At 40.6% G+C, this 25,575-nt stretch overlaps 1 protein-coding gene across 2 annotated transcripts in view; it reads left to right on the top strand.

Moving 5' to 3' along the window:
• Positions 1-14,709: 14,709 nt before the first annotated feature.
• The window catches only part of LOC148015111 (GroES-like zinc-binding alcohol dehydrogenase family protein), a 65,161-nt gene continuing 54,295 nt past the window's right edge, over positions 14,710-25,575 (top strand). The window contains exon 1 of one of the 2 annotated variants that reach the window (XM_087665965.1): positions 14,710-15,131. In XM_087665965.1, coding sequence (XP_087522091.1) covers positions 14,907-15,131 — 225 coding nt within the window. In that variant the 5' untranslated portion in view covers positions 14,710-14,906. The remainder of the gene's footprint in view (positions 15,132-25,575) is intronic. The other variant, XM_087665964.1, reaches the window with a different exon arrangement.

Here is a 25,575-nt window from a genome sequence, read left to right as displayed (position 1 = left end):
CAATGGAACGATATGCCTTTCTTTAGAGATTGATAGGAAGAGGATAAGATGACATCTTTCCTCATCTTGTTGTACTCTATGTACATATTGTACTTCTCTTTTTCTTTTTCTTTTTCTCCTCATTAAGGCACATATATCTTTAAGTGGGAGGCTGTTGGGGGTAAAAGTGCATGTACCTAGCCATCCACATTTACTCATTATGCATTATACTTGTGCACCTGTACACTACATATGGTAGGCATCCATTATTGTCACTTTATTCTTTTTTTTTAAGTGACAAATAGATTAAGGAAAGGTAGGTCACACATTGTGTCTGTTGGAGTTCTCACATACAGTGTCTCTCTCTTGCTCTCTTGCTCCATCCTCCATAGCTCTTGCTTCTACTAATGTGCTTCCACTTGGGCTCTATCTTTCATACTTATGATTGTGGATCCAAATTTTCTACCATCACCTTTCCTTTTATATCATTTGCAACCATATGTTTTTCAATAGTATACCAACTACTCATCCCATCAAACACAACATCTCTGCTCACCTATAACTTACGTGTAACTGGATTAGGGCTAGATTATAATACTTGCAACCCTTTTTTTGAAGGGAATTGCTAACAAACATATACTTTTTAGCCTTCATATCCAACTTCTTTCTTATCTCATTGGAAACATGTACCTATGCAATGCATCCAAATACTTTAACATGTGACAAATCTACTTTCTTGCTAGTAAAATTTTCCTAGACTAGTATCACATCATGCACTACAATAGTGGGAGTCCTATTGATAATATACATAACTAAAGAGACAATTTTAACCCAATAATAATGAGGCGTATTCTTTTTAGCCACCATCAAGGCTCGTGTAATTTCTACTATGTGTATGTTCTTCCTTTCAAAAATGCCATTCTACTATAAAGTCTACTTGTATGTAAATTGCCTTCAAATTCTATGTTGTTTGAAAAATTTATTGAATTCATTGGAGAGATACTCTCCCCCTCCATTTAGCCTTAGGCGCCTAATATGCACACCTATTTGTTTCTCAACCAAATTTTTAACTTTTTAAAATCTTGAACATGAGAAAACGCATCACGTTTCTCCTTCATGAAATATGCCCATACTTTGAATGATCATTAATAAAGGCCACATACTACTTATATCCAGCCATTGATGTAGCATTTGTAGCATCCCACAAATCTAAATGTGATGCATGCTTGCATGTTATGAGAAAATGCATGTCTTGTCTATTTTTTAATTGGCATGCTTCACATACTTTTTGTACACCAACCACTTTGAAGTTGGGTAAGCCTGCCATCACAAATTCATGTGATTGTATATTTTTTAACTATTAGATATTTACATGGCCAATATGGTTATGCAATATGTCAATATCAACCACAACTCCTACACCTTGTGCAAATATAGCAACTTTTAGCTTGAAAACATTTATAGCCAAAATAAACATCCTTTTAACGTGATTGCCTTTTGCAACCAAGTTACATTAGTTTCCAAAATCTTCTATAAAGCAACCATTCTAATTAAACTTTACTTGTAATTCCTACAATCATTTGTCCAAAAAAAACAAGTTCTTTATGATGTTACACACATGCAACACATCAACCAAACACTTAACTTGTTTATCATGCAAAGACAATGGAACACTCACAACATGAGCAATAGGATGTATTGTATTATCACATGTTTCCACAAAACCAAGCGTTTCAAGTTTTTTCATTTCTTTAAACCATTCTCCATGAGACATTACATGCTATGAAACGCATGGGTCCACATACCATACAACATCAATCATTGATGTTGATACATTTGCATTTCCTGCATTCATCATGTATTGCATAACAAACAATTTTTCATTGTCAACCTGATTTTACTAGTAGGTGCCTAATTGTTATGTTGTCTTCTCCTATTTTTGTTATTTCCACCTCTTCCCTTTTCCAAATAGTCATATGAAATATGATCTTTTTTATCACAATTATAGCATTCTTTGTTATCATAACCTACACTCTATCTACCACATCCTCTATGGCTCCCCCTGCCTCGAGATTGGCCTCTACCATCTATATGTGACTGCTCCTATGAGTCATGAGATTGCCCTTGAATTTGCCCATAATGGCCACTACCACCGCCTCTGCCATGATGACCTCTGCCTCTACTTGTGTTAGAGTAGAGCACATGTTCTAAACTATTCTTTCTTTTTGTTATGAAAATGCAACAAGGCCCAAGTTTTGATATTCTAATATTGACATATATATTAGATCTAGAAAATCAAGAATGGTGTCCCTTATGTTGATGGAGTTCAAAACTGCTTGTACTCCTCACCCAAGCCATCCAAACATGTAGCCCCTATATCGTCATCATTGGCCTTTACTTTAATAGATCCAAGAGGTTCAACAATGCTCTTAATCTTCAATGTATAGTCATTAATAGTGCCAGAAAATTTGACTACGTTATCCTATGTTTCTACAAGATTGTCTGTATCTTGTATATGCCCAATCATATTGTCTGAAATATTGATGGAAAGCTAGTACATAACTTTCCGAGCACCTTGGTTCCATTCCTTAAATGTCTTGGTCTCCTTAAGTGTAGCATTTTCCTTTGGTAACTCTAGAACCTTAGCCTTAATATTATCTCATTTGATATAGTTGCAATAAAATTTGTCCATAAGAAGTCAATTTGAACTCCAATCATAGAAGTTATGCTTGTTAAGCTTTTCACTGTTGACAATTTGATTAAATCCCTCAAATATTATGCAACAAAACCCACAATCTGCTTTTATCAACAATCTGCTAATTCATGTAAACTGTCATCTGTATTGAGCTCAGTACATAAGCATACCCTTAGGAACACCTATAATATCTAACAGCATGCAAATACTGTTTGCCACACCCAATACCTACAGCCTGTTTGCAAAATGACAAGGTTTGCACAGTTTGTGTATCTTACCAAATTTACACATGAATAGCCTCTGGCTCCTAAATGGATGCCAAAATGCACATAGAACATGATTCCAACCATGCAGGCATACTCCAAAGGTGTATAATGATCCCTCGAGTGCTCCAAGCTAGTGAAGATGGCTCCTCAATTGAAGATCATATGAGAGAGATCTCCACATGTCTACTCCACAATAGGGTTTCCTTGTAAACTATTATGCTTTTGACTCACATCTCCTTACTTAAACGCCACTTTGATACCATGAAAAGATAGGGGAAAAGAGAGAGAGCTTGAGATCTTGCAAGATATAAAACACATAGAGAGAATGCACACATGTTGGAAAGCTAAAAACACTAGTCTTCTTCTTCTAATTCTTCACTATATGAGTGAGATGTGAGTCTACCAAAAAATTAGAGAGAGTACAACATACAAAATATACAAGTAGTCCATAATCTGAATATGCTAGGTAGAAATATGACTAGATAGATATCCCATAACTCGAACAAGTGGATTAACTATTGTCTACCTATAAAGTATTAGTGGAATGATATGTTGATGTAGGTACCAACCACATTAGTAAAATGAATGTGAAAATGGTCATCTAGGTATATGAGTACCAGCTCATTTTGATATTGATATCTCAACACTAGAGACAAAGAACATGTATTTGATGGTCTAGAAACCCTTGTAGACCTTTAATAAAACTAGCTTAATAGAAGCCTTTGGCTATTCCACTTGTGTATCTTGTAAGACAGGAGGCTTTCTACCATCTCGTGGCATTCTAGGCCTAACTAGATGGCCTCCTTGCAAGCCTCAATGGCTGCAACATACTCAGCCTCTATAGTAGTGGAGAGGGCCGTGCATTTATGCACCATGGACATCCATGAAACAACACGTCCATCAAAAGTAAACACATAGCTAGAAGTGGACTTCCTACTATCTACATGTCTTGCATAGTCAGAGGCAATGTACCCCACAACTCCTGTATCTTGACTGCCATAACAAATGCACATATTAGCAGTGCCCTTCAGGTACCTCATGATACCTTTCATGACATCCCAATGCCTCTTTCTAGGTGTAGCCATATAACGTGCCACAACACCAATTGCAAAAGCAATATTTGGATGGGTGGCTATCATGGCATACTACCCACTACTATGGATGCATAGGGAATTTTGGCTATTTCGACCTTCTGCTCATCTATTTGCAGACAATCGGCCTGTGATACCTTCAGATGAGAAGGCAATTGAAGGCAATAGGCTTCACAACTTGCATACGGAAGTGCTCAAGGACTTTATGGATATACTCCTTCTGTGACAAATAGAGTAGTCCTTGAGACCTATCACGCATAATGCACATACCAAGTATATCAAAGGCCTGTCCTAGATCTTTCATCTCAAAGCTCTTTTCGAGCTGAGCCTTAAGAGCATCTAGCTCATCATGAGCTTTCCCTACCAAAAGCATGTCATCCACATAGAGTACCAAAATCAATAATGAACCAACATGGGATTTTATCATGTATAAGCATGAATCCATAGCACTATGACTATAGCCATGTGACTGCATAAAAGCATCAAAATTGCGGTGCCATTCCCTAGGTGCCTGCTTTAGACAATAAAAACTCTTCCTCAATCTCTGCAAACTAGGTTTTCCTTACTAGGCTCTGCAAAATCCTTAGGCTGCTCCATGTATATCTCATCATGCAAGTCCGCGTATAAGAAAGCCATCTTAACATCCAATTGATAAAGATGCAAGTCAAGCAAGGCAACCAAAGCCACGACTAAGCGCATGGTAGTCATCTTGACCACAAGAGAAAAGACTTCATCAAAGTCAACACCATGTTCCTACTTAAAACCCTTAGCAACCAATCTGGCCTTGTATGCCGACTTGGGGTGGCTAGGGGTACTTTTCAACTTGTACACCCACTTGCAAGGCAAAGCCTTCTTGCCACTAGGTAAGGAAACCAAGTCCCACATATGATTCTTATGCAATGAGTCAATCTCAAACTACATAGCCCTCTCCCAAGAGTGAGAGTCACCCCTATGCATAGCCTCATCATAGATGAGAGGCTTGCCTGCATGTGTAACCAAGACATAATCCATGGAGGGCATATAGTGGTCAAGAGGTCATATATCTCTAGTAGAACGGCTCATGGCAGGCTGGCTGCCTGTCCAACATCTTGGCCATGAGAATCAACTACTGGTGCAGGCTGTCTAGCTGGTTGTGCGGGAGTAGGGGGCTCCTCTTGAAAGATAACCCTGCGTATCTCAACCACTTTCTCAAGCTGCCTATGCATCTTGTCTTCAAGAAAGACTATATCATGGCTACGGATGACTTTCTGCACCTGCAAATCCCAAAGACAATAACCCATCTCATTGCATCTCCATAGCCAAGAAAAATTCATTTCACACTTTTCGGATCCAACTTATTGCATTAGTCCTTGGGCACATGGCAGAAGGCCTCACATCCAAAGTCACGCAAATGAGCATATGAAGGAGGCTTTCTTGTCCATACCTCCTCTGCAACTTGGAAGTCAATACCACTTCAAGAAGGTGACCTGCTAATGAGATGCACGGCTGTAGAGATTGCCTCAGCCCAAAAATGTTGTGGTGTATGCTTGGCTAAGCATATTGTAGACCCTCTCCTGGATAGTCCTATTCATGTGCTCCGCCATACCACTCTGGGGAGGGGTGTAAGGGGTAATCAACTCACTCTCTTAATACCCTGATCATCACAAAACTGCTCAAAGGCACGTGAGATGTACTCATTGCCATTATCAATCCTTAGGCATTTCAGCCTATGTCTAGACTGATTCTCTGCGAGAGCAAGCCAACGCTAAAAATGGCCAAGGCATCAAATTTCTACTTTATGGGATAAGCCCAAACCTTACTTGAATAATGTTAATAAATGTGACAAAGTACTTTGCACCCCCTAATGACTAACAGGGCATGGGTCCACATACATCTGAATGCACAAGACCCAAAGGGTCACCCATGCATGGAATACCAGACTTTTTGTGCAAATTCCTAGTCTGCCTACCATATAAACAATCATCATACAACTGAAAATGTGAGTAGTCAAAATGCAGAAGATACTGCAAATGCACTAAATTCCCTTAAGCAACATATGCCCAAGATGAGCATGCCAAAGAGATACATGTGAAATAGAACCCATTGACAAAACATGGTCAATAGTACTAGATACAACCAAGGAGTAGAGGTTGCCAAACTTTGTACCTATTGCAAGGACAAGCATACCACGAGTTATTTTCCATGCAGAATCACCAAAGCATATAGATAACCTACATCATCAAGCTACCCAGCAGACATAAGGCTTTTAGTCAATGCAGGTACATGACATACATTATGTAGAACCAAAGTGCTACCAGAGGAAAACTATAGAGTGACATCACCAATGGCAACAATAGCAAGAGACCGATCATCACCTAAGCACACAGAACTAGATACATTGCAATAGGTATGAAACCATTCACGGTGTCAAGCATTTTTGCAAAAGTTGAAAACCCCTAATCAAATTGTAGATAGGTTTGGTTTTTGATAGCTTAGTTGTTTGTGTGCTTGATTGTTTTGTTGTCTCATAGTTGGATTTTCTATGTTTGTTTAGCTTAGGGATTTGTTTTTGTTATTTTGTCGAATTTTTCAAGTGTGGAAACTTGATGGCCTTGGTCTAGTTTGGTATTTTTTAAGACAGGTTGGAGCTAGAGATTGCTAGTAGCTATTGAATATTGTGGAACAAGTATGTTTTCTTGACGAGATTCTTGCACATCAAGGGGATAATGGGTTCAGAGTGCATCATGTTGCACTTGTTTATGCACTACACTTAGGGGTTGTCTCCATTTCTGATCAAATACTCCCATGCCATAGGTTTGGGTTGATGCACGTTTTGCACCATCATTGAGCACTTGCATGGCACGAGGTCCGTTGCAGCTATATATAGTAAATCTTAGATGCACACGCACTTGAGAGAGCACCTTTCATTGAGCACGCATTGTTTCTTGCATGCACGATATTTGGGATATTCATCACCAAATTAGGAACCTTTGGTTGAGTAGGAAAGGTTTTTGGATGAGTTTGAGGGTCGTGAAGAAGGACACCACCAATTGTGAGATGGGTGGTTTATATTTGGTCGACATCTTGAGAACCATCATTTTCTTGAGCGTCAAAGAGATTTTGGGCGAGTGGAGTGGAGTATGACATTTCTTCTTGTTGAGCATTGAGAGGTGAGGTTAAGGATCTTAAATAATCAAGGAATTGTGTTTGCATTATACATGATGCATGAGCACATGTAGGTAGGCTAGGCACAATTCTTCAGTGCATTTATATTTTCATGTGAAGCATAGCTTGCATAGTTGCATAGCATGGATCTGTTGTTGCATATTTCTCAAATCATGTATGGCTAGACACAGAGTTTATTTCAAAAAGCATATTTTGTTGCTAGGACACATTGCATTGATAAAAAATAGGTTCATTTAACAAACTTGCTATGATAAGAAAAGATGATGAGAAGGTTACCAATCTTGCTTGTTATGCTCAAGGGATGCTGGAAGAATATACATGCAATATAAAGTCAAAAGGTGTTGATGATGAGTGCCCAATCTACTTCTTGTTCTATCCAAGATTGAATAGATCCAAATGTTGCACTTAAGGCAAATGTACAGAAGTGTTATTTGTTGATCAAGTTGTCAAACATTGTAAATTATATAGGGGAGTATTGAGGAGAGAAGACAATCAAAGAGAAGGGTGTTGAAGCAAATAGAAGAGCAAAAAGTGAATGAAGCTAAAATACATTTTGTCAAAAGGAGCTAGAGTGAGTTTATATGGGGCAGGTGCTAGTCCACCAACAGCTTATGGAGGGGGGAGTACGTATGAGAGTAATCTGGACTATTATAGCATGTGGCAACATTACAAGCAATATTGATATTGATGAGGATCTTGATGCTGGAATTCTAAACTTTGGGGGGCAAGGATTTGAAAAAATGAAGTTCTAGAAAATCAATATAAGCCCTTCATTTTGAGGGATGAAGAGGGCTTGTACTATGCCTTAGACTTAGGTGGTACCAACTTCCGAGTTCGTTGTGTGCAATTAGGTGGTGAAAAGACGGTGCTTAAACAAGAGCACGAATAAGTTCCCATTCCTCCAAATCTTATGATTAGCAGTAACGAAGAGTTAATGGATTATATAGCTCAAAAACTAGCAAGATTCGTTGAAACTGAGGGAGATGGTTACCATAACAACATTAGTGATGAGGTAGTGATTTGTGATGACTTGTTACAAAATGCAGACGACATTATTGCAGGGCAAGATGGCAGCCTGTGAGTGATATCGGTGGCGTATTTGATGGATCGCAGGCAAAATGGCTGTAAAAGAAACGCAATGCGATGGCATAATTGTGGGTCGGTAAAGATGTTTTGAAGGCATTGAGACTAACATGGCAACGTTGATGGTGACAAGAAGACGGCGTTCAAAACGCAAGAACGTTGATATTTTTAGAAAGGCGCATTTGTTTCAACGCTTAGTTTTTTTAAGCCTTATGGCTTTTAATTTTGGGCCTAAACATTTGAGTTTTTTTAAGCCTTTGAGAATGTTAAGGCTTAAAAAGCCTTAGGCTATTTGGAAAACAAAAATCCCAAAAAAACAACGTATGGGTGGATGAAAAACTATATAAGGAGGAGATGTGAGAAGAGCTTGCAAGACCTTGCCCTACTCCTTGTAAGCAACTCATAACTTGTGAGTGAGGAGAGTGGAGGGTCGCACGTGTACAAGTGGAGACTTGACGTGCTATTTGTGAAGATTTGGAACCTGGTTGTTGCTGAAGTGTTGAGTGTCGGCCCAAATTTGTTTTTTCAAAGTACGAGAGTTGTGCAACTAGTTTTATCTTCAAAGTGTGTGTGTTTTCAAATTTGGAATTGGGTTTGTGTGATCCTCTACCCAAAATTAAGTTTTTAGTTGTTTCTGAGCTACGAGAGACATTGTGTGTTGTTTGGTTTTGTATGTGGCTTGTGGTGTTTGTCAAATATTTAAATTTTTCGTGTTGTGTTGTTCATTTGACAAAGTCAATTATCCTCATCGGCACTCCTTAACGTCTCATTATCAGGTTGTGAGTGAGGCTTGTCTCGATCACGGCAGCTTAGTAACAACGATAGGGGGTCACATGAAAAGACGCACCCAAATCCAAGAGCCAACACTGTGCATGTATAGACTGAGCCTCAGTCATCTGAGAGGCATCACATGAAGAGGCGTATAATATGTAGTCACCATCGTACTCCTCAGGTTGCATGACATTTGTCTCCTCAATCTTTACGCTGGCATTGCAGGTATGATATTGCGATCATTGGATTTCTCCTACACTTTCTCTTTCCCCTTTTCTTTGCACTTGTCATCACGCATCTTATGGCACTGTGGCCGTATGTGTCCCGCTTTCCCACAATAATGGCATGTAAGATTAGACTTACATCCACAAGACTTACTGCGTCCACGTGACTTAGACTGGGACTTCTGAGAGTCCTTCCCATGACGATCATTATCTTTCTTGCCACTTTTGCCACCTCTAATGAATAAAGCATGTGAATTTCAGGAAGCATCATTGTTTTTCCTGATAATTTCTTCAGTCAAAAGAGCACTCTCTACATCTTTCAATTTCAACCCATCAAGTGTGTTGGTATAGATCATAGTGGGAAATACATCCCAGGACTCAAGTAAAGTGCCAAGTAGAAACAAAGGATGCAAATTATCATAAAACTCAATAACCTATTGGAGTAAATTCTTTATGATAGAATGAAACTAGCTAAAGTGAGCAGACAATGGGGTCCCCTCCTTCATGCGGAGATCCATCAACTGTTTAAGCCAATACATCTACAAAGCAAGGTTGTGCTTTACATAAAGTTCCTAAATCTTTTCCCATAGATTCCATGCACTTTGATCTTCATCTTCAACAACATTATTGTGGACCTCTTTAGAGAGTGATAAAATGATAGTGGACTTGCGTAATGCATCTAAATCAGCCTACTCATCATCATCCATGTTCTCAGGTTTAATACCCTTATTTCTTAGTGGCTTAATTTGCACTTTTTGCATGAAAACCTACCATATTTGAGACTTCTAGTAGCCATAGTTGGTGCCATCCAACTTGTAATGTTAAAAAAAGCCGTATCTTTGAGATGACTAGCTATAATGAGTCAAACAGAGGTAGACTATGTAGAAAATAGGCTATTGTAATTAGTAGTAAAATAGGCCAAAACCACTACCAAAACAAGTTGTAAATAAGAGAAACTGCTAAAATGACCAGATGTCCACCAAATAGTATCAAAAGTACATCAAAATGATATGATTAAGCTTAGTAAATACATCACAATCCTCGTAAAATAGTTAGTTGTAATAAATCATAATAAGGAGAAAATGAGAGTAAACAATGTGCTAATAGTGATCCAAAGTCAAGTATGACTGCCAGGTCAGATCTTGCATCAAGCGGGCATGTAACAAACACTATAGTAGCTATGAAACATGAGCCAAACACATAAATGTGTCAAAAAAATCAATGTCAGTAGAAGGATACAAACCCTATCACAAAGAATGCAGAGAGAAAGCCAAGCTAGGTGTATGTCTAACTAGCAAGACCTGACAAAGGTCAGTGTATGCTCAAAGAGAAGATGGATCAAATTAGCCCAAAAGCATCCAATGGAAATAAGTATCTATCAAGAGCATACATATGTAAGAGATCCCAGTCTCATAGTCTCATATGCTCAAGAAGCTCAACTATATAACCCACAAGCTTTGCAATATCCAATGATAGCATGAAGCTCCCCACTAGCAGAAAGATTGATGTCAATTGAGCAACCAAGCTCAAAGATAGCATGTGAATACATAAGACATTATGTAACAATCAATGTCAAATCTTTGACAACCCAAATAAGCATCCAAGAGCTCCCAAGTATGCAAATGAAAGCCCAACTAAAGCTCAAGTGGCAATCAAACACAAACAATGTAAGGAGCATGCATTGCTGACATAAGCTTCAAAGCATGTATCGAAGGTCAAGCATAGACCATAGGCATAATGACTGTCACAAAGCATGCCACTATAGACCAATGTCAATCAAATTCCAACCAAGATGGAGCTTGATCGAAATTCAAAAGGCATTCTGGAGAAATACAAGACATGTGCCAACCTTTGTGTACATTCATGTAATCATATGAATCACCCGGGAAGCACCCGTGATGACCAATAGGCAAAGCATAAAGTGACCAAATAAGCTTCAGAATTGGTGTATTATAGTAGTAAAAGCACTACTAAATTGAGATAAACAGGGCGAAAATCAACTCCAAATCATTCCCATAACATATGCATAGCATTTCTTGACATTTGGGTATCAATTGGGTACTAAATGGCATCAACAACTAGTGCCAACCAAGCATAGACATCAAATGCTAATATAGCACTACATGTGAACTACTTGTGGACTATTATAATAGTTGTGGAATTGATGTATATCAGTCTAAACCCAATGCTAATGATCAAAGCCTTCAATGCCAAGATCTAGGCATGTTTGTATGCATTAGATGAACCCTTTTCAGGTGCACAACGCCTCGAAGAGCTGATATGGACCAAAGTGAAGCTGAGAAGTGACCTGTGATCATCCACCTTGATGGCACCTTCAATCTTGGAGGGACTTGAGAGATCCATCAAAGCTTTGTCTAGGTGTGGGGGTCCCCAAGGACCCAGGGAAGCTCCCTCTTGAAGGGTAAATGCAACGGGAAGGTGTATGCTTCACAAGAAGCAAAGAGGCATGACTGCCCTATTGTTCATAACATGTGAACTAAAGTAAAGCAACAAAAAAGAGCTCCAATACCTTCAAATGAATGCCCTGAGGGTGCCCAAGAAGTCCAATGCGAACCCAAGAAGGATGAGATTGACCGGAAGCTTGAAGGTGCGGCTATGGCTGCCAAGAGTGAAGACCAAGATGTATGTATTTGAATGAATGTTGAATGTGTGCCCAACCAAGCTCAAGAGCTTGATGAAGAAGGCTTTGATACCAGTTGAAGGGAGGTGAGCCTTGAAGTGGAAGTATGAGCAAAAGCAAGAGCTATGGTAGAAGGAGTAGGAGCAAGAGAGAGAGAGAGACACAATGTAGGAACTCCAACCATCACAATGTGTGACTAGCCTTTCCTTTATTCAAATGTCACTGAAAGAATAAAGAATGAAGTGACAGTGATGGGCGCCCGTCGTAGACACTGCATGCACGGGTATTGTTAGTGTAGTAATACATGGGAGACTAGACAGAGGCACCTTTTCCCCCAACAATATTTATTGGTTTTATTATCAAGTTTACTCTTCTTGTTCTTAGGTCTATGTATAATTGCATCGAACTCCAAACATATATAAAGAATATAAAAAGTATCAAATTTAGGCCCTTTTGCTACCATAAGAGATTCCTTGCAAATCTTTCATACATGATCACCAAAGATCATCCTCTAACCAAAAACATCAAGTTGTCCTATACTAATCAAAATTTCAATCAAGTCTCAAAAATGGTGTACATTCAACAAGACAAAAGAAGATCTATTTGGTAGTGACAAGTGTATATCCCTAATGCCAACAATGCTACATATGTAGTTATTTCTTAAGGTAGGTGCATCCTCTCTTTTTAGTATCATAAATAGAGAACTACTCTCTAAGTGGAATAACATGAAATGATGCTTAGAAATCCAAAAGCTAGTTTTGAGGCATGACATTATCCATGGCTCTTCCATGGCAACCAAGAAATCATTACTCAAAGAGGATACATACAAAACATTATCGTCATCCTTGCTACGTGCATTTATATCCTCTACCTTTATATTGCTTTTCTCTTCCTTTTTGCCATTGCCCTCATTTTATTTTTGCCCTTTTGCTTGTTCTTCTAGTTATAGCAACCCTTTTTAATGTATCTTTTCTTGTTACAAAAGTATCATTCCACATTCTTTTTGTTGCATGACTTGCTCCTTAACTTGCCTCTCTCATGAGAGTTTCCCCTAGTATTTGACCTTACTCTCATTATAAGTGCACTAGAGCTATTTGACCCTACAATATTCTTTCTATTCACCTCCTTAGTGGGAAAATTTCTCTCAACATTAGCACTCGTAGGACTACAAGTATGAAGTTACTAATGGTAGTCTTGAAAGTGTCCCAACTCTCAAGCAAGGTGACTAACAAGAACATGGCCTTCACTAAATCATAAAAGACAATCTTTTAAGAGATATCTATTGACTAAAAATATTGTTGAACTCATTGAGGTGATTAAACATTGAAGTCCTCTCATCCATGCAAAGATCAATGAGTTTTTAAAGCCAATAAACCTACGAGGCTACACTTTCTTTCTCGTATAGGTCACCAATCTTTTTCCATACACCATATGTACCTATCGTGTCTTTCATAAAATACACAAACTTTAAGAGTGTTAATATGATACACATATCATGTCTTTCATATTAAAATACATGGACTTTAAGAGTTTCAATATAACAATGGAGCATGCTAGCTCAACCAATTCCTTCCATATGTCTGGATCCATATTCTTAGGCTTAATCCCATTATATTTGATTGCCTTCCCTTGCTTCTTCTGGACAAATACATTGGAGATGGTCAAAGAGTAAATTGGAGAGAGAGAGAAAGAGAGATAAGCATATAAAAGAGAGAGGAGCGTGAAGAGGAGAGATAAAGACTAGAAATGGAGAGAAGAAGGTAGTGAGAGAGAATGAAACCATGAAAGTTGAGAGAGAAGAAAATATGAAGAGACTTTTGTATTATTGAAAGCGAAAAAATTAAAGTCCCTTACACCTTAAATACTAGCCAATATAATTATTATTATTCCCCATTACTATCTTTCCACTCTCTTACAATGAGCAATCACTGATCTAAAGGTACCAACCTCAACCCCTAAGACCACTAGCAAATATCAGAGTGCAAAGGTGATGAGTATCTTGACCCTAAGGAACGACTAAAGCTAATTGGAAAAGTGAAAGAATGGGTAAAGGATGCTTAAAAGGATCTTGGAGACCACATAGTGGAGCTCTAAGTGCTCACAACAACTATTAGATACAATGTCAAAACTGACCCTAATCGGTCCAAATACCTTTGGGAGACCGAAAATTGACCTATGGGGAGTTGAAGAAGAGAAAATCAAACCCATGTCCTCTCAAAGATAGGGTTACAAACCATAGAGAGCCATAACGAAGAAGTACAAACTTGTAGATACAAGCATGATAGCTTTATACTCCAAAAAGTCCCAATGGGGCCATTTAGGATGAGTGGTAGTTACTCTAGATTTTGAGAGGTCACACATTTGGTTTTGAGTTTGCTTACTAATATCTTTAGAGAGTGCAAATTTGTTTCTTTTTGTTTATTGGGAACAGAGAAATATTAATGAGACCTTGCCTATAGAGATGTGAAGTTATCCAACCATTCGTATGCTCAAGCTAGAATTGTAGTTTAGAGTTTTTTTTCTAAATTGTGAAAGGTACCAAGGCACCCCATTTGGAAAGGCTAGATACACATTGATTGTGCATAGACCTGAAGCATATAAGGCACCCCATATGGAAAGGCTAAATCTATAAAAGCTAGAGACTTTTCAAGTATATTCTCGAAATGAAACGACATGTGCCACACACCATGACTTTGATCAAGAGGACTTGTAGAATGTCTTGCACGTCCACGCGTGGCATGTGAAGTCACTCCAAAGAGGCACAGAAGTCGACATTCCAAGGTTTTCAGTAGATGACGAGTTCAATTTACACACGGAGCGTCGGAGGGAGACACTTGGCTCACTTGGCTCTTGATAGAGATCTCAAACTTAAATCGACACAGCGAAGGAAATACCAGGCTCGTTGCGGCGTCCTTCGGCAATCGATCCTCATCAAGGAATGACAATCAGACAAGGCAGTTCCTCCATCGATTCATCTTCCTAACGGCAGCGATGGCTTTCCTGCATTCCCTGCGCAGGCGTCCAAGAAATGCATCGCTGCTCAGCTCTCCATGCTCGTCACAGGAAAGGCTTTTCAGCTGCAAGGCCGTTGTTCTGCCACGCTTCGGAGGGCCCGAAGTGCTTCAAATCCGCACAAACGAGAAACTTCCGGACCTCGGCTGCTCTGACGTCCTCGTCTCCACCAAGGCAGCCGCAGTCAATCCTCTTGATGTCAAGGTACCGGTGTTTTAGAGAAGCTTGTTCAATAATGAGGTGGAGTAAAATGCTTCTGCATCTTAGGGATGGCAATGGCCGAGGTTAGAGGGCGTAAACCAGGTTTTATTGATCCAAAAAGAGCGGCTATGGCACAACCACTATCAGAGCAAATTGAGAGATGACTTCTTTTTAACTTTTGGGAGTAGCGAAGGCACAAGGTGTGCTTAACGATATGTTCAAACACAATTTTATGTGCTCGATTGCATGTTCTTGATATGATAACCGTAAGCCTAGCTGCCCTGTCACTGCTGTTAAGAACAAAAAATAACTGCACCGTGCACAAACAAAGAATGTGTAAGTGTGCATCATCACAACTCACATAGCATCCTTATTTGCCTGAAGAAGTGAAGGACAAGTGTGCAGAATATACAATAATTTTGAACTCAAATCTCGAACTGAAATACACTTTCATTTACGCATATTTTGTGCAAGGGGAGCAAGAGGAAATAGGTTTCATTTAGCTGGTTATGCATTTATTAGCCTGTACTAGTTACTCACATTTGTTAAGGTTACCGTGTGAATGCATGAGCAAATGAGCCCAATGGCCCAAACATAAAAATAGCTCGATGAAAGGCTGGCTTTTTCTGACATGCTTGCCAACTCAGAAGCTGGCCGGTTGCTTTTCTTCTCAACTGTTCTTCCACATAGGAAGGCCTTGAATCTCATTCTAATAATTACATCTCCAACTGAATCACTTCATTTACCAACACTTTGTGCAAGGGGAGCAATAGCAAAAATATGACTCATTTGATAGACAATCCATTTTATCAGACTGGATTAATCACTCACATTCATCAAGTGTTACTGCATGATGCTTGAGCAAATGAGCAAACAATAGACTGATGTGATGCAGAATGCCCGGAGGCCTGGACATACAACTAGCTTACTGAAAGGCTGACTTTCTGATATGCTTGCCAACTAAGCAATTGGCAAGTTGTCTTTCTTCTTGACTAGCTCCCCACATGGCACATAGGCAAGCTTTGAACCTTGTTCTAGTTACAATCTCAAGCCGTCCTTTTGTGCCTGATCCAATTCTTTTAAGTTGCATCTACACTATCTAATATTGGAATTTCACAATATAGATGAGATGGTTTGACATGCAAAGTGAAAACATTTATGACTTTGTTTCCAATTATTTAGTTAAGTGAAAACATAGACCAGAGGGAAAGGCAACATGGGAGTTGGTTTGCTCGCTCATGAGTTGATTTATTTTGAATGGGGGAGTGTTACATCCTTGGACATCCAAATGGGCTTTGGCAATGTTTGCATAGTCTTCGGTCATTTAGTGATTAGGTGGTGGGGTCACTCCCTTAGGCTAGGGTGGTTAGGGAGTCCCTTGAAAAAGACTCAAGGGCTTAATTTTACCTTCTTTATGCGAAAGTGCACAATGGAAGAAGAACATGAATACAAAGTGAGAAGGGAAGACAAAGACTGCAATGAAAGAAGAGAATAAAAGAAAAAAATTTGCACTGAACTCCAAAAGAATGCTGAATATAATGTGGGATTAATCAGTTTTTGCATGTAGCCAAAGTATCAGTGAGGACAGTGGATGAAGTTGATGATAAAGGAAGCACTAGATGTTGGAGGAGATCAGTGGTTGATGAAGGGTGTTGAGGGCATGCAAACAAAATGAATGACTAGCCACTAGTGGGGCAGCTATAAATAGCCAAATACCATAAAAACTTTATGATTGTATAAATCTAGGCCTAGTTGATTGATAGTAATAAAATAATCAAGAAATATTGGTCACCAATTGGAAAAGTTGAGAAAGAAATGCACCGAGTTGGATAATTGGGATAGCCAATTCGAATATATTAAAACTGATAGGAAAAGAAATGAACTGAAGTGCATGCACTAGAAAGAGCTGCATCCTTTGTCAAAACACATAAAATGACAAACATATAGGATGTCGGAGCTCTTGATGTGCTCGTTTGACCCAAATTGAGGTCCACAGGTAGGAGATGATTGTGCAAGACACAAATGATTGCTTACATCCCCTCTCAAATCGTGGATGTGACTGAAGGCTAAAGATGGAATGGATTTGAGGGTGGTAGTAGGAGTGCATTGAGAAAGAAATGCATTGAGTTGGACAACTGGGATAGCCAATTGGAAAAGTTGAGAAAGAAATGCACTGAGTTGGATAACTGGGACAACCAATGTGAATACACTAAAATTGATAGGAAAAGAAATGAACTGAAGTGCATGCACTAGAAAGAGCTGCATCCTTTGTCAAAACACATGAAATGACAAACATATAGGATGTTAGAGCTTCTAATGTGCTTGTTTGACTTAGATTGAGGCCCATAGGTAGGAAATAATTGTGCAAGACACAAATGATTGCTAACATCCCCTCTCAAATCTTGGATGTGGTTGAAGGCTAAAGACGGAATGGATTGGAGGGTGATAGTAGGAGTGCCAATGCTGATGAAGTTCGTCAAAGTACTTCATCAATGAAGAAATTGCTCACGATCCTAGGAACCCCCCTTCAAATTACAAGGGGACAACAAATCCACAATCATTGATGTTGTCTCCTGCTGGAAGGGTCTGTCAGAAGTGGAGCAGCGGTGGAAGCATAAACATGTGCTGAAATAAACTGTTGAAACACAAGACAAAAAGAGAAAAGAAAGAACACGATACAGATGAGAACTCAGATGTATGCACGGGAAATGGAATCCATATATCTGAACACGAGACAGTCGCATACAACAGTGAGTCACTGGCTGCGTGGGCACTGGCACTGGCTCCTCTCTCCACAGAGTCTGCAGATGGTGAAGATGAAGTGACTGACTGAGGAGGAGCCACTGAGTATAAATAGGCTGAAAAAGTGGGGAGCAATAATGCTGGTCGGACAGCATTTAATGCTGGCCGACTGGTGCATAAAATGCTCCACTGGCATAAAATGCCACACCAGAAAAATACCTAAAATACCTAATAAAAATGCCCAGCCCAGATCAAGCTCAGACTCACACATGAGCTGACAAATACTCTGCTAACACCCTCTCTCAGATCATGAGTGATCTGATACAATACAATAGTACAATGAATAGGGATCAGAAACTATACAACATAGAACCACCAAGTAGAACCATGGATACCCAAGCAGTGGGTGATCAAGCCACCACCAAGGTGCCTCGGAGAGAACCTAATGTCGATGTCGATCGTACCAAACACCTGAAAATAGAGAAGATCATAGCATGTCTCTGTGTCCATCACCAATGTCTCGCAGGAGCATACAAGACCATCCTGTCAAAAATGCCTCTGAACATAGGTGACCATGGATTCCCCGCCTTTGGCCAAACCACCAAAGTGTCCCCTCATGTGAGCTCTAGACGAAAGCCTCCCGCTCTTTGTCAGAGAACCAGCTCATCATGAACCTGGATGTCAATCCCAGCTCCAGGATTTGATTCTGCCAGACTGAAGTCGATGCGTCAGGGACGTCCCTCTCTGGAACCTGTGCACCTGTATAAAAATATAGATGAGGCGCGGTTGCCCCATCTGAACACCCGCTCACACTCCCTCTCTGGCACAAGAGAGTCGTGAGGGATGACCTCATCACCATCACTAGAAAGCAGCCGAGGAAGGGGCCACCAAGCCCTTCCCGCGATCCGAAGAAGAGGAGCCCTTTCGCACCTTGGACTTCACCTTGGTCGGAGGAGCGGAGTCGGAGTCTGATGAAGGAGAGGACTTATCGGTAGAGTCAGCATCCCGCTTCGTCTTCTGCTCCTTCTTCCTGGAAGCCGCTAACTTCTTGCAGTCCTTCTGCAAATGTCCCTTCTTGCCACAGTGGTAACACTGGGCCTTCGACTTCTTCTTCCCGTCACCCCTCTCTGAAGCTACATAAGCCTCACCTCCATAATGTGCCGGAAGCCGCCCCTGTAATCTCAAGGATGTCTCATGCAACTTATCATCAGGGGAAGTGCACGGAGGAGCCATATGGAGAGGATAAGAAGAGAAGTAGAGAAGAGATGGAATTTAGAGAGGAAACACAGCCAAAACACAAGCACAGACTACAAAAAAATGAGAGTTCACATGCAAGATAACCCAAAATCTGATCAATAGAAGACAAAATCTACTGCAGAAAGTCAAAAAATCAGTCAAAAACTGCCAAAAACAGCAAAAACGGCCTGAATTAACAGTCACCCAGCCACGGGAGACGCTGAATCAGCAAAACGCAGGCTGTAAACTGGAGAAAACAGGTAGTAAATTGTCGCTAGCAGCTGCAGATGAAAAACGCAGGCAGCAGAGGGTGCGTAGGCAGCAGGCGATGGCAAAACTACAAAAAACGCAGGCTGAAAACAGCCCCAAAACAGGTCGCCTGGCTGCGACAGCAGTCGTATGATCAGCAGGGGTACAAAACAGTCCTGAAATCAGCAAGAAAACACAACAGAAACACAAATCCTAAAAACTGATACCATGTCAGAAGTGGAGTAGCGGTGGAAGCATAAACATGTGCTGAAATAAACTGCTGAAACACAAGACAAAAAGAGAAAAGAAAGAACACGATACAGATGAGAACTCAGATGTATGCACGGGAAATGGAATCCATATATCTGAACACGAGACAGTCGCATACAACAGTGAGTCACTGGCTGCGTGGGCACTGGCACTGGCTCCTCTCTCCACAGAGTCTGCAGATGGTGAAGATGAAGTGACTGACTGAGGAGGAGCCACTGAGTATAAATAGGCTGAAAAAGTGGGGAGCAATAATGCTGGTCGGACAGCATTTAATGCTGGCCGACTGGTGCATAAAATGCTCCACTGGCATAAAATGCCACACCAGAAAAATACCTAAAATACCTAATAAAAATGCCCAGCCCAGATCAAGCTCAGACTCACACATGAGCTGACAAATACTCTGCTAACAGGGTTGAGGGGTATGAGGGGACCACTAGAGGAGATGGTGGGGATGTGAGGTGTGAGAATGCACATAGATTGAAGCTTAAGCTTAGCTGAGAGTATAGTTGACAGTGAAGAGAGTATGTGAGAGCGAAAGCACGACACCCAATGCAATAATCTAAAGAGTGTGTAATGCAAGTACAAAGTATAACCCTTAAACATTAGGGTTGCTAGAGTATGTTCACACCGAAAGGTGTAAAACACGATAAGTGCCCAAACTGTGTAACATAGGCACATAAAATAAAAGGAAATAAATTTGGGGGAAAAACCTCTCATAAGGAGAGTAAAAAGTGCCCTAGTGTCCTACCAAGGATCTCCGACACTCCTCTGCGAGCATAGGCATAAGTCAAACCCAAGTTTACTCAACAAACCCCCTTGGAGTGAAGAGTGATCAATATACAAGGATTATCCACCAAAGGAGATCAAATTTGAAGCATTGCGGAATGCTTCAAATTTGTCACGAGGAAGAGCTTTGGTGAAGATGTCTGCCACATTACTGGTGGTAGGATAGTAGACAAGGCTAATATCACTTGCATCTAGCCTCTCTATGACAAAGTGATAGTGGATCTCTATGTGTTTTGTGCGTGCATGAAACACTGGTTTCCGTGCTACTTCAATGGCACTTTGACTGTCAATGAACAAAAGAGCAGGCTCTGTGAGACTGATACATCTAAATCAGCCAACAAGCATCTAAGCCACATATACATTCAATTGTGGTAGTAAAAGCTGCCTTGTATTTAGCTTCACATGACAATGTGGCAACAGTGGATTGTTTCTTGATAAGCCAAGAGATGCAAGATGAGCCAAGAAAGAAACAATTACCACTAGTGGAGTGATGATAATCAAAATCACCAGTCCAATTTGAATCACTGTAAGCATGTAGTTGTAGTGGTTCCCCCTTGGCATAGAGCAATTCAAGAGTCCTAGTACCCTGCAAGTAACGAAAAACATATTTGACAGCTTGCCAATGTGACATGCGTGGCTGGTGCATATATCTGCTTAGGGATGAAACTACAAATTGAATGTCTGGCCTTGTGTTGCATAAGTAAATGAGACATCCAACTGCTAGAGCATACGTATGAATATCAAACAAATCATTGTCATCATGTAAGGACAGCTTTAGTCTAGGTTCCATTGATGTACAAACTGGCTTGCAATCATGTAAGCCAAACCTCTCAAGAAGTCTACCAATGTAACTAGACTGTGACAATCCAATGCCTTTAGCATCATGAATGAATTGAATGCCCAAGTAATAGTGCAAAGGCTCCACATTGGACATCTCAAAAGTTTGTTGCAAATTTTGTTTGAATGCTGAAATCTGATCAGCATGTGTCCTTGTAAGCAGTAGATCATCAACATAAAGACATGACCAGCAAGGATCCCCCATCTTTACATACATAAAGTGTAGACTTTGATGAGCTGTTTATGAACCCTTGGCTGAGTAAAAAGGCATTGATCTTTGCATACCAAGCTCGGGGAGCTTGTTTCAAACCATACAAAGCCTTTTTCAGCTTGCACACCAAGTGTTTGGATCCCACAATTGCAAAACCAATGGGTTGCTGTACATACACCTTTTCTTGAAGTTGCCCATGTAAATATGCAGTCTTTATATCAAGTTGGTGCACAGTCCATCCATAATGGGCAGCCAAAGCAACCATGGACTTGTGAGATCAGAGGATCGAGGTACAGCTGGGATTCAGTAGACAGTGTGAGAGTGAGAGACAGAGTTGAAGCACGACACCCAAGAGAATAGATTGAATGAGTGTAACCTGAAAGTACAAAGTACAACCCTTAAACCTTAGGGTTGTAGGGGGTGTTCACACCCGACACACGCTAAGTGCCCAAATGTGTGTAACATAAGCACATAAGTACATATGATAATAAGACCATAAGTCTGGGGGAAAAAACCTCTCCTACCGAGAGTAAAAAGTGTCCCAGTGTCCTACTGATCACCGACACTCCCATATGAGCGTAGGCGTAAGTAAGGCGTGAGTCAAATACCCAACAAACCCCCCTGGAGTGAAGAGTGATCAAGAGTACAAGGATCATCCGCCACCAAAGGATATCAAATTTAAAGCATCTCGAAATGCTTCAAATTTGTCACGAGGAAGAGCTTTGGTGAAGATGTCTGCCACATTACTGGTGGTAGGACAATAGACAAGGCTAATATCACCTGCATGTAGCCTCTCTCTGACAAAGTGATAGTGAATCTCAATGTGTTTCGTGCGAGCATGAAACACTGGGTTCTGTGCCACTGCAATGGCACTCTGGATGTCAGTGAACAAAGGAGTAGGTTCAGTAACAGATACATCCAAATCAGCTAGCAAGCGTGTAAGCCATATGCATTCAATTGTGGTAGTGAAAGCTGCCTTGTATTCAGCTTCACATGACGATGTGGCAACAGTGGATTGTTTCTTGCTAAGCCAAGAAATGCAAGAAGAGCCAAGAAAGAAACAATTGCCACTAGTGGAGTGACGTGTATCATAATCACAAGCCCAATCAGAATCACTGTAAGCATGTAACTGCAGTGGTCCCCCCTTGGCATAAAGCAACCCAAGAGAACGAGTACCTTGCAAGTAGCGAAAAACACGCTTGACAGCTTGCCAATGTGACATACGTGGCTGATGCATATACCTGCTCAAAGCTGAAACTGCAAACTGTATGTCTGGCCTAGTATTGCATAGATAGATAAGACATCCAACTGCAGGAGCATATGTATGTATATCAAACAAATCACTGTCATCATGTAATGACAGTTTTAGTCCAGGTTCCATGGGAGTACAAACTGGCTTGCAATCCTGTAAGCCAAACTTCTCAAGAAACTGCCCAATATACCTTGACTGTGATAACCCAATACCTCGAGCATTATGTATGAACTGGATGCCCAAGTAGTAATGCAAAACTCCCAAGTCAGACATGTCAAAAGTTTGCTGCAAATTTTGTTTGAATGCTGAAATCTGATCAGCATGTGTTCTAGTGAGCAAAAGGTCATCAACATAAAGACATAAAATCAGCATAGATCCCCCTTCTTTACATACGTAAAGGGTAGACTCAGATGAGCTGTTTAGAAACCCCTAACCAAGCAAGAAAGCATCTATTTTTTCATACCAAGCTCTAGGAGCTTGCATACCAAATGTTCTGAGCCTTCAACTGCAAAACCAATGGGCTGCTGTACATAAACTTCCTCCTGAAGTTCCCCATGTAAAAATGCAGTCTTGATATCTAGCTGATGTACTGTCCAACCATAATGTGCAGCCAAAGCAATCATAGACTTGATGGTCGTCATACGGGAAGTAGGAGCAAATGTCTCCTCATAATCAATGCCCTTTTTCTGTGCGTAGCCTTTAGCTACCAGCCGTGCCTTGTATTTATCAATGGATCCATCTGCTTTTCTTTTCAATTTGTAGACCCATTTCATTCCAATGGCTTTCTTCCCAAATGGCAAGGACACCAAATCCCAAGTTTGATTCTTAGTAATAGAATCTAATTCAACTTGCATGGCTGCCATCCAATGCACACTGTGTTGTGCATCCTCATAACATTCAGGCTCTTCATTATCAAAAGTACTTGCTGCCATAATAAACTCCATGGTATGTGCTGAATCATGCAAACGAGTTTGCCTTCTAGTACGACCAGCCATGGGTGCATCCAAAGGACTATCTTGCATAGTCTGCAAATACCATCTAGGTATCTGTCTAGCATACTAACTGTGTGCAAGCTCTTGCTGAATTTCAGTTTCAGCATGATGCTGAATATTTCGATCAGCCAATGGCTGAATTTCTGCACTTTCCATAGGAGCAACTAGCTGAACATTAGGTTCATTTTCTGAACCTCCAGCTGAATCACCAAAAGTAATGGGCAGCAGCCCTTCAAAAACATCACGGGTAGCTTGATATGTGTCCAAACCAGCCAAGGATAATTCTGATTTTTCATCAAAAACAACATCCCTGCTGACAAAAACCTTCTTCGTAACGGGATCATAGAGTCTGTAGCCTTTGCTCTCATTGCTATATCCCATAAAAATGCACTTAACAGCCTTGTTGTCCAATTTTTTTCTAAGTACCTGTGGAATATGGGCATAGGCAAGACACCCAAAGGTACGAAAGTGACCAACAGAAGGTTTACGGTTGTTCCAAGCCTCAAATGGTGTGATGGTCTTCAAGGCTTTGGTAGGGCATCTGTTCAAAATATGGCAAGCTCTCTGCTACCCCATTCTGCTGTGGAGTATAAGCTGTAGTATACTGATGGACTATGCCCTTCTGCTGCAAAAAGGAATTCAGCATAGAGGACATGTATTCCCCCCCTCGGTCCGAACGGAGAGTCTTAATCTTGCATCCAGATTGGTTTTCAACAAGTGCACTGAAAGCCAAAAATGCATCATACACTTTTGACTTCTTTTTCAAACAGTAGACCCAGCAAAACGTGTAAAGTCATCAATGAATGTCACAAAATAATAACAGCCACCCAATGACATGGTCTGCATAGGCCCACAAACATCTGAATGCACCAACTACAATCTGGTTGTTGCTCTGAAAGCAACATCACGAGGAAATGAGAACCGATGCATTTTTCCCAAAATGCATCCCTCGCATAAGTGCTCAGGAGGTCTCTCCAAGGGAGGTAAGCCATCCAGCATCTGAGTACGCTGCAAAAGCATCAAGCTGCCAAAGTTTACATGCCCCAAACGAGCATGCCATAACTCCGCCTGTATCATAGCAAGAGTAAGAGTGGATGTCAAGTATGCTGACCGATCTACTGAAAGAGCATCCAACTCATATAAACCATGACACAAAGATCCTGTCAAGACCAAAGTCATGCATTCTTTTTCTCTAACCATGCAACGGTCATCATCAAAGGTGACCTGCAAACCACAACGTGCCAAAGAAGAAATAGAAAGCAAATTCTTCTTGATTCCAGGCACAAATAAAGCATCCTGCAGGCGGAGAATAGAGCCATCAATGGCTGTGAGCTGAATCTCCCCAATACCACAAACAGGGTATGATGCATTATTGGCACACTGTACCGATTTCCCAACGGGAGGTGCACGAACTGAAGCAAACAAATCTCTGCGAGATGTAATATGTCTAGAAGCACCACTGTCAAAGAACCAAGTGTCAGCATCCTCTGTAGAGTTAAGTGCTCTATCGGCCCAAGAGATGTCATAACTGCAAGTGTAAAAACAATAGTCCCTGTCCACAACAAAGGACGCGGACTCACTAGCAGTGGAAGGAGTAGTAGAAACAGACATTCCTGACTCCTTCTCTTTGGCAATGCGCTTTCTGCACTCAGTGATATAGTGGCCGGGCTTCTTACAATAATGACATTTTCCTTTCTTTGCTTGCGTCCCCCCTTGTGTCTGATTCATTGTGCCAGAACTCTGTGGAGCATTTTTCACCTTGCTGTTTTTGCCTTTCTGTCTTGCCACAAAAGCTTGCTCAGAGACTATAGCATCCACACCACTATTTTTCCGTGTTTGCTCCTCCTCTAGAAGCAAACTAACCAGCTGAAT

Source organism: Lygodium microphyllum, chromosome 24 (genome assembly GCF_053477565.2).
Source record: "Lygodium microphyllum isolate KBCC chromosome 24, Lygodium_microphyllum_v1.1.10, whole genome shotgun sequence".
NCBI classification, from domain to species: Eukaryota; Viridiplantae; Streptophyta; class Polypodiopsida; order Schizaeales; family Lygodiaceae; genus Lygodium; species Lygodium microphyllum.
The sequence above is the reverse complement of the archived record's forward strand: the minus strand, read 5'-3'. Positions and strand labels throughout refer to the sequence as shown.